At 41.4% G+C, this 10,116-nt stretch overlaps 1 protein-coding gene across 2 annotated transcripts in view; it reads right to left on the reverse strand.

Annotated features, from left to right (window-relative positions):
* The window catches only part of LOC110512031 (glutamate receptor ionotropic, kainate 2), a 229,455-nt gene extending 219,779 nt beyond the window's left edge, over positions 1–9,676 (reverse strand). The window contains exons 1-2 of one of the 2 annotated variants that reach the window (XM_036970551.2): positions 9,467–9,676; positions 5,472–5,852 (exon numbers count right to left, since the gene is read on the reverse strand). In XM_036970551.2, the coding sequence (XP_036826446.1) occupies positions 5,472–5,589 (118 nt within the window). In that variant the 5' untranslated portion in view covers positions 5,590–5,852; positions 9,467–9,676. The remainder of the gene's footprint in view (positions 1–5,471; positions 5,853–9,466) is intronic. The other variant, XM_036970556.2, reaches the window with a different exon arrangement.
* Positions 9,677–10,116: the final 440 nt, after the last annotated feature.

Here is a 10,116-nt window from a genome sequence, read left to right on the forward strand (position 1 = left end):
ACGGAACTGTTTCGGATGGTATTTTCACGTGTTGTTTATTGTTTTGTTTCAGTGTTCGCTTGTTGTAATAAAGAGCATGAACACGTACCACGCTGCGCATTGGTCCTCTGATCCTTCTGACTACTCCTCCTCAGGAGAGGAGGACGAGAATCGTTACAATTTCATGACACACACAATAACATCTGTTAAACATGTGCATGTGACCAAAAAAATATTATTTGATTTAAAGCACAGAAATAACCCACATCCCTTAATTAACTAATTCTGTTGAAACATATTGAAGGATTTCCTTATCTAATGTAAAACAAGTCTTAGTGATTTATGCAGCCAAAACTAAAGTAGTAATTTTAGTAATTTTAAATGTACAATATAAGATTGGCTGTGTCAATAATGCTTTACCTATCAATTAATAATATAGTATTAGTTTATTTTTGAGTTCAAATGAATAAAAAAAAGCATTATGACTAATAATAGTATTAAACATCGTTTTGCAGAAGGCTGCTGAGAGGACGGCTCATAACGGCTGGGATGGAGTAAATGGAATGGAATCAAACACATTAATGACATGAAAGTTAGTCAACCCGGAAAATTTGAAGAACTTTGAAAGTTTCTTCAAGTGCAGTCGCAAAAACCGTCGAGCTAAATGATGAAACTGGCTCTCATAAGGACTGCCACAGGAAAGGAAGACCCAGAGTTACCTCTGCTGCAAAGGATAAGTTCATTAGAGTTAACTGCACCTCAGATTGCAACTCAAATAAATGCGTCACAGAGTTCAAGTAACAGACACATCTCAACATCAACTGTTCAGAGGAGACTGTGTGAATCAGGCCTTCGTGGTTGAATTGCTGCAAAGAAACAACCACTAAAGGACACCTATAAGAAGAAGAGACTTGCTTGGGCCAAGAAACACAAGCAATGTACATTAGACTGGTGGAAATCTGTCCTTTGGTCTGATGAGTCTAAATGTGAGATTTCTGGTTCCAAACACTGTGTCTTTGTGAGACCATGAGTAGGTGAACGGATGATCTCTACATGTGTGGTTTCCACCGTAAAGCATGGAGGAAGAGGTGAGATGGTGTGGGGGTGCTTTGCTGGTGACACTTTCTGTGATTTATTTAGAATTCAAGGAACACTTAACCAGCATGGCTACCATAGTATTCTGCAGCGATACGCCATCTCATCTGTTTTGCACTTAGTGGGACTATCATGTGTTTTTCAATAGGGCACTGACCCACAACACACATCCAGGCTGTGCAAGGGCTATTTGACAAAGAAGGAGAGTGATGGAGGGCTGCATCAGATGACCAGGCCTTCACAATCACCCAACCTCCACCCAATTGAGATTGTTTGGGATGAGTTGGACCGCAGAGTGAAGGAAAAGCAGCCAACAAGTGCTCAGCATATGAGGGAACTAGTTCAAGACTGTTGGAAAAGCATTCCTCATGAAGCTGGTTGAGAGAATGCCAAGAGTGTGCAAAGCTGTCATCAAGGCAAAGAGTGGCTACGTTGAAGAATCTAAAATCTAAAATATATTTTGATTTGTTTAACACTTTTTTGGTTACTACATGATTTTATATGTGTTATTTCATAGTTTTGATGTCTTCGCTATTATTCTACAATGTAGAAAATAGTAAAAAATAAAAAAAATTGAATGAGTAGGTGTGTCCAAACTTTTGACTGGTACTGTATATATTACAGAATAATAAAAGCACATAAATAGTATTATTAACATAAACATTGAATGTTACTATTTACTTCTAAATGGTCTTACATGTCTTTAATGTGTTTGATAGCATTCCATTTACTCCATTCCAGCCATTATTATGAGCCGTCCTCCCCCCAGCAGCTTCCGCTGATGTTAGCTGTATACTGCGTTGTGTCCTCAAAAAGGAGAACTATGTCCTATAACCCTAACGACGTGTAAATCAGGATAACACGGTCTTTAAAAAGAGCAGGGAGATTGTTTCACAACTGTAGCCAAAATAAATCTGCTCCTTTAACAAGCCTTCCACTAATAGTATGTTTCTGCTCTAGTAGAATAAAGCAGTGCTCATACACCGGCGTGAGACGTGAAACTTGCCATCTGGGCCTGCAATGTATAGCCGCTGCGCCCATCCTAGCGAGGCATATAAAGGGTCGTTTGGAGATTATGACTTTGTGAACACAAGTGTGAGTGTATAGAAAGTGTATCTTCAGACACAAAGATTATCCGGAGGCACATACAGAGATGGATTACCAGGGGGGAAGAGGGGAGAGAGTGGTTGAAGCGTAGACCAAAACTTAGTGCTTTCCTACAACTCTCCATGTTCTGTTTGTGAGACAGCGCTGTCAGATTGGCGCGTGGTACCAGCAGAGGCCCAGCTTGTTGCCATAGTGGCAGTGCATTACAATCAGGGCTTCCGGTGTGTGTGTGTGTGTGTGTGTGTGTGTGTGTGTGTGTTTTCTGAAAAACTAACAGACTACAGTTGCAGTGGATGGGTGAATACAGGGTGATGTGAAATTCTTTAGAGGGATAAAGAAAATGACAGAAATAACAGGAACGGCCGTGATGCAGTGAGAGGACACAGATAATTGTATATGTACAATTAAAGCACACTCCTGAAAACTGCTGATCACATTGCCTACCCTTTACAAACTGCGTTCTTTAGCCCCTGAGGGCTATGCAAGTGCAGAAGGTAGCCTATATACAGTTGGAAGTTTACATGCACTTAGGTTGGAGTCATTAAAACTCATTTTTTAACCACTCCACAAATTTCTTGTTAACAATCTATAGTTTTGGCAAGTCGGTTAGGCCATCTACTTTGTGCATGACACAAGTAATTTGTTCAACAATTGTTTACAGACAGATTATTTCACTTATAATTCACTGTATCACAAATCCAGTGGGTCAGAAGTTTACATACACTAAGTTGACTGTCCCTTTAAACAGCTTGGAAAATTCCAGAAAATGTAATGGCTTTAGAAGCTTCTGATAGGCTAATTTACATAATTTGAGTCAATTGGAGGTGTACCTGTGGATGTATTTCAAGGCCTACCTTCAAACTCAATGCCTCTTTGCTTGACATCATGGGAAAATCAAAAGAAATCAGCCAACACCTCAGAAAAAAAGATGGTAGACCTCCACAAGTCTGGTTCATCCTTGGGAGCAATTTTCAAATGCCTGAAGGTACCACGTTCATCTGTACAAACACTGGTACACAAGTATAAACACCATGGGACCACGCAGCCGTCATACTGCTCAGGAAGGAGAAGCGTTCTGTCTTCTAGAGATGAACGTACTTTGGTGCAATCCCAGAACAACAGCAAAGGACCTTGTGAAGATGCTGGAGGAAACAGGTACAAAAGTATCTATATCCTCAGTAAAACGAGTCCTACATCGTCATAACCTGAAAGGCCGCTCAGCAAGGAAGAAGCCACTGCTCCAAAACCGCCAAAAAAAGCCAGACTACGGTTTGTAACTGCACATGGGGACAAAGATTGTACTTTTTGGAGAAATGTCCTCTCGTCTGATGAAACAAAATTAGAACTGTTTGGCCATTACGACCATCGTTATGTTTGGAGGAAAAAGGGGGAGGCTTGCAAGCCGAAGAACACCATCCCAACCATGAAGCAAGGGGTGGCAGCATCATGTTGTGGGGGTGCTTTGCTGCAGGAGGGACTGGTGCACTTCACAAAATAGATGGCACCATAAGGCAGAAAAATGTTGTGGATATATTGAAGCAACATCTCAAGACATATGTCAGGAAGTTAAAGCTTGGTCGCAAATGGGTCTTCCAAATGAACAATGACCCCAAGCATAATTCCAATGTTGTGGCAAAATGGCTTAAGGACAACAAAGTCAAGGTATTGGAGAGGCCATCACAAAGCCCTGACCACAATCATATAGAAAATGTGTGGGCAGAACTGAAAACGTGTGCGAGCAAGTAGCCCTACAAACCTGACTCAGTTACATCAGCTCTGTCAGGAGGAATGGGCCAGAATTCACCCAACTTATTGTAGGAATCTTGTGGAAGGCTACCCGAAACGTTTGACCCAAGTTAATTTAAACCATTTAAAGGCAATGCTACCAAATACTAATTGAGTGTATGTAAACGTCTGACCCACTGGGAATGTGATGAAATAAATAAAAGCTTAAATAAATCATTCTCTCTACTATTATTCTGACATTTCACATTCTTAAAATAAAGTGACGATCCTAGATGACATAACACATAATTTTTACTAGGATTAAATATCAGGAATTGTGAAAACTAAGTTTAAATGTATTTTGCTAAGGTGTATGTAAACGTCAGACTTAATTTGTACAGTGCAATACTGATAGCCTACCCTATGTTTGTTCTGTAAGCCTATGCAGTCTTTCCTTGGAGTCGACAATGGAAGAGATGTGCTCAGTTAGAACAATGGATTCCTTTAAATGGTTGCTAATAGTAACGTACCGAACTCAGAGCGAACAACGAAAGGGAAGATCAAACTCTAGCATGCATCCTTTGCTTCACGCTGCTGGCTGTCACTATCATGGCTCGCTGTGTTCAGTAGTTGCGTAGGCATTGACTGTACTGCACTCATATTCAACTACATGACTTGGTTGGTTAGGGTTCTTTCTGTTCATAATCGGACACGTCATACTTCGAGAAATGGACGTGTTTAAATGCGTTTAAATGGATGGGGGATTTAGCGCGCAAGAATGGGTCTTGTGTTGATGTCGGCCATGAATAGGCCTATATGATCCAAATATCTATGTAACTAACATTAATGTGAAGTAATGATCAACATAGGCGCCACGTTGTTGCCAACTGTTGCAAGCTTTCTGGCTACATGCTCTCTCTCTCTCTCTCTCTCTCTCTCTCTCTCTCATTCTCATTATTTCTATCTCTCTCTCACACACACTAGGTTTATTATGCAAACTTAGAAATATCAGCACCATAGCAACAAGTTCCACCAATAATTTATTCTCCAACATAAATGATTCACCAACAACATGGCACTTTGGCATGAAGACATAATCAGACACTGCTATTTGGAAAAGTTGCTTTTCCTCCATCACATATTTGAAACAAGTTCCACAAATGATGATCAAATCCAGTTATGCATAATTGTAGGCTATATATGTTTCTATATGGACTCCAGTTGTACTAGTCTGCTGGCGGATCATTCTGCATGGAAATGTCATCATGCATGAAGGTTTCAGGACAAACGAGATAATGCAATGTCCCTAGACAGCTGTGGTAAACAACACCGTGCATAGGGGTAGTAGTTATTTTGGGGATGTGGCTCCGGGGCGCACGCGCTCACTCCAATAAGTCTGGGACAAGAGGACCCGTGGGGTCACGGCAACACGTCTACTAGGAAGTATTTAAGACAGCTATGGCGCCCAGCCATGAAATGACAACAGTTACAGAGTTAGGAAATAGCTAGGCTACTACATCAAGACAGTAAGAATGTTTAACAGAGAAGGAAAATAGCAATCTTACCAAATCTTAAAACATGTGGCATCCCGCGAGAATATCCCACACATAGTAATAGCAGCAGTAGAAGCCTGACGGTGCACCTGAATCTCGCTTTACTTATGAGCGGGGAGGTAATCTTCATGGTGTCTGTGTGATGCCACAGTATTTATTCCCTGGATCAGTAGATTCCCCCGAAATGTTTCTTTTGACGTTAAACAGGGTGACGGCCCACGGCAAGATCACGGCATGGTCAGTCAGGGAGAAGGTATCATTCGTTTCCCCAGATCCATTAGCAAGCGCTGCGTGTCCAGCTCACTGCGCCAAGAAACAACCTTCCCACTCAGCTAACGGTGGGGCATCCATGATAGTCTGGGCAAATCCGGGAGAAATCCATTCACGGGCGGTCTGAAAGAGAGATGGACATGAAGGGGGAAGAAGGGGGGTTTGAGTTTCCAAGTCAGAATCCCTTCTCAAGAGACGAACGCTGGCAGAATTGCAGAAGGCTAGCGAGCCTAAACCTTCCAGGCAGTCTCAGCTGTCTGAAGCTAGCATTCTGCTGCACTGCCGCACAGCATCTGACGTCGAGCCAAGATTAGTGTGAGCGCGAGAGAGGAAAGATTGGGTATATTTCGCAGGTGCTGCTGACCACACATCGCTTCCGATCCATATCTGACATCGACATGGCCATCTTTCCCCGGGTGTCTCGTGCTGGCACCCGGTACTTTCTTTATGTTATTCACGGTTTTGCTCGGTTCATTCAATGGCCGTGGCTGCTGACAGTGGACTGGTGCCATGCCGAGCGATTGTAAAATCAATCTATGATGTTAAAAAGATTGCCTCTCTAGATCGGAATGGCTCAGCCTTGGAGTCGTGTGAGAGGTTTGTGAACCAAAACTGTCTCAAATCCAATTTTGATGAATAGCCTATTGCTGAGCTAATATTTTTTTTTCACAGAGCTATGCTGTCACTGAGAAAGATTTTCTTTTCGATGTTCTATTTTTACTAGTTTTGACATTGTACACTCTTAGAAAAAAGGTTCTGGATAGAACCAAAAGGGTTCTATGCTTGCTTCATATATGGCACTCCTAAAGGCTCTATATAGAACCAAAATGAGTTCCATTTAGAACCCTATATGGAACCCAAGGGTTCTATAAGGAACCAATTTTGGTTCAGTGAAGAAGAACCCCTGGGGGTTCTGATGATAGAACCCTATAAAAGGGTTCTAAATATAACCTTTAGGGGTACCATATATGAAGCAAGCAATATAACCCTTTTTGGTTATATTCAGATTTGTTTTAGTAGTGTACTTCTAAACTTCATGACAATGTAAACATAGAATAATAAGGGATTCCATTTTGGTCATCAATTGTCAATAACATGGGCTTGAGTATTATAGCACTGTAGAACTTTCATAAAAACATATATATTAAAAGTTGTGCAATACGTCTATTCTCAGATCATGTAATTCAAAAGTTATACAGCCAATATCAAAGTAGGCTTGTTGTTAAATTATTTGTGAAGTTATTCAATTAGAAGGCCATGATTTCTGTCATTAAATTAACTTCAAATTTCAAGAATATGTGTTCTGTTTCATAGGCCTAAGTCTATGAATATGATTACGGATGGCAATTATAAATAATATTGTCTGTAGTGGTTAAGATATAGAGAAGGCCTAAAACCATTTTAACATTGTATTTGTCATACAATCTAAACGCCAGGACCATACAGGGTACGACATCACGTTGGAAACGGACAGGACTAGCCTATTCTACCTACACACAGTCCAAAAGTACGGGCAACAGTTATTAAAGATGCATTACACTTGGATGTCATGTTTATCTCTAAATGCATAATACTGTTACATTAATGTATACGTATTAATTATATAGATATTAATCATGAGCATATTATTTGTGTCATTAGTTCTATACAGTAGATGCAATATATTTGTGTTCCTTTTCACTAAAACCACGCCAGGTGTAGTTGTATTCACCTTCACTGGCCGTATGTGTAGACTTGTGCAGCGCGGATTTCAGAACCATGGACAGCGTCGCGGTGACCTTCGAACACTACTCGAATTAGACCTAACTTTACATAGCCTAACCTATGTTTGTTTGATGATACAATTAATGTTTCTTTGTCTTTCTTTTTTCACTTTGGATATTCAGAGTTGCATATAGCCTCGTCATTTAATGAACAGCTCCCGAGAGCATTCGACAAGTATTTCCGAACAGGAGAGCTTCTTGCGTCTGCGTTTCAAGCCGCCCGAGAAATATACGAGGGGCTGTGAAGCACTTTTATTGCAGTCAGTGTTTGAGACTGCTGCACGAGACCCCGGGTGGATTTTCGATGGTGTAGCCTCCAACGGCGTCAATAATATTTCCGAGTAATGCAAATTGACTCAATCAGCTTGACTGAAAGTAAGACAAACGCCTACTTACTAACTCCAAGTATGCCTACGCCCTTTCTTTCTCCGTTTGACAAACCGACCGCATAATCTGCCTTTACAAAGACAGATGTGATCGGATTCCTTCTGTTATGTAAAGCCATATGATGTCTCGTTTAATTCCTTGTGTAACATACAAATATAGCTAGGCATTTACATGTTGGCTTAAAACCCGAGTGCCGTTCCATGTCCATATATGAGTAAGAAATTGTCTTTTCACTCTCCCTCAATAATAAATAATACAAATGTGCCGAGATGACCCAGTAAAAAGTCAACGATCGACAGGGATTTATGGTGATTTAATTGCCTATAGCTGTCATAAAATGTACATTAAATAGAGTGACAGATATGGATAAATGCTTTTGAGGTATTTTTTAGGATAAATGCAGTGACTTTTAACAGTTTACTTGTTTGTAAAGAAATAATATGCGCCTCGTTTCTCTTTAAACTAACCGTTCCAATATATATATTTTTCCATCTGGTTTGAGAATACCATTCAGCTGACCGATGAGGAAATTACGCATGGGATCCATGAAGATAACTACAATTACACTGAAATGTTTTGTCTTATTTTCTGTGGCCATTACTAAATGAAAACATTGCCAATGTCATACTTTAACATGTGTAGGCTAAGGCAAATGCTTTACAACGTTATACACATGAAGCCAGTCGCGCGCAATGAGCGAATAGAAGTAGGGAGTTGGCGGTGACTCGCGCACAATCAGTTGGCACGGATGCCAGTTGTAAACTCAAACTATTTCTGCAGGGATTCTTACACATATCCAGTTTAACGACCAGCTTTTTCTGGTGACTTTGTAAGAGCTTTCCAAATAGCACTTTGGGCATCATCGGTGCTGTTTTATGGCACTGTCCAATATCCATCTACCATCTGATCATAAACTTGATTTAGGGCTGTGGTGTGCGCGGGTTATGTGCTCATCAGCTGTGGAATTTACATGCGCAGCCAGTCGGTTCCTTTCCACCCAGCCTGATTACTCATTATCTATGGATCATTCATAAAGCGGATAACTTCAACGCCACTGACAGCCACGATTTGTACGGTATTCATTTAATGACCCCATAATGTATTTTCAACCCCACAACATTGTATGCAACGAGAGGAGGGACTCGAGAGGGGACACGCATTTTAAATAGGAGTCCAAGTAAGACAGGTCACGTATCGACATGGTTTTGTCCTATTAACTAACAAGTCGAAACCTATAAGACATTGTAATTGTTTCTACTGGCAGAGGTGCGCAGAGCGCACATTGTGACACGACGCGCCGCATTCCCAAAATATAAATGCACCATTCATCATCGAATAGACTAGTGTAAATGAACCGGTGTAAATCGGGAGACGTAGTTTTATATATAATCGTCACGTTTTGTGTGATATCTTCGATGAAAGAGACGAGGTGGATAGCCTAATTCTCTCACTTCTGTCTCACCTGTAAAATCCAACATACTACGCATTCGAACCTTACACACCCAAGCAGAGGGGAGTACAAGCTGTCAAATTACACAAATAACCGACAGATAATCATACAATTATGAAAAAGGATGCGACGCTTACCTTCGATTAGAATGAGCTGAGAAAGTAGTTGATTTGTTCCGATAGAGAGACGAGCCAGATCGGTTCCTTCAGACTCGCGTCTCGCTGCGCTCCGCTCCGGCCGTGGGGAAGACACGCCTCCTGTTGGTCGAAAAAACTCACTGCTTAAAGCAACAGGGGACCTGCACACCGACCGGTGGATGGACCCGACCCAGCGCCGGGTGGATCTCCAAGTCGAGGTGAGGTGGGGATACCTGTAGCATGGGGGACAAGGGCTGGGGCAGGGTGGACTTTACGCATGTCTTATAATCACTTTAGTGGCGAATTAATACATTCATGGATTATTTAATCCATACCAGTGCATTCAACTTCTATGCAAAACGGTGTGTGATGGCTGAATTTATTTGAGCTTTAATTAATCAAATGGAAAAACAATACAAGGATGGTGCGGGACAAAATGTTAAGCCTCCGGGAGTGCCATATAGGAACGGTGTCACGGGAGTGCCATATAGGAACAGTGTCACGGGAGTGCCATATAGGAACAGTGTCACGGGAGTGCCATATAGGAACAGTGTCACGGGAGTGCCATATAGGAACGGTGTCACGGGAGTGCCATATAGGAACGGTGTCACGGGAGTGACACAGAAAGTACGTGGATGAAACGATAATTA

The sequence above is a fragment of the Oncorhynchus mykiss genome, chromosome 3 (assembly GCF_057628025.1).
Source record: "Oncorhynchus mykiss isolate SJ-2025 chromosome 3, ASM5762802v1, whole genome shotgun sequence".
Classification (NCBI taxonomy): domain Eukaryota; kingdom Metazoa; phylum Chordata; class Actinopteri; order Salmoniformes; family Salmonidae; genus Oncorhynchus; species Oncorhynchus mykiss.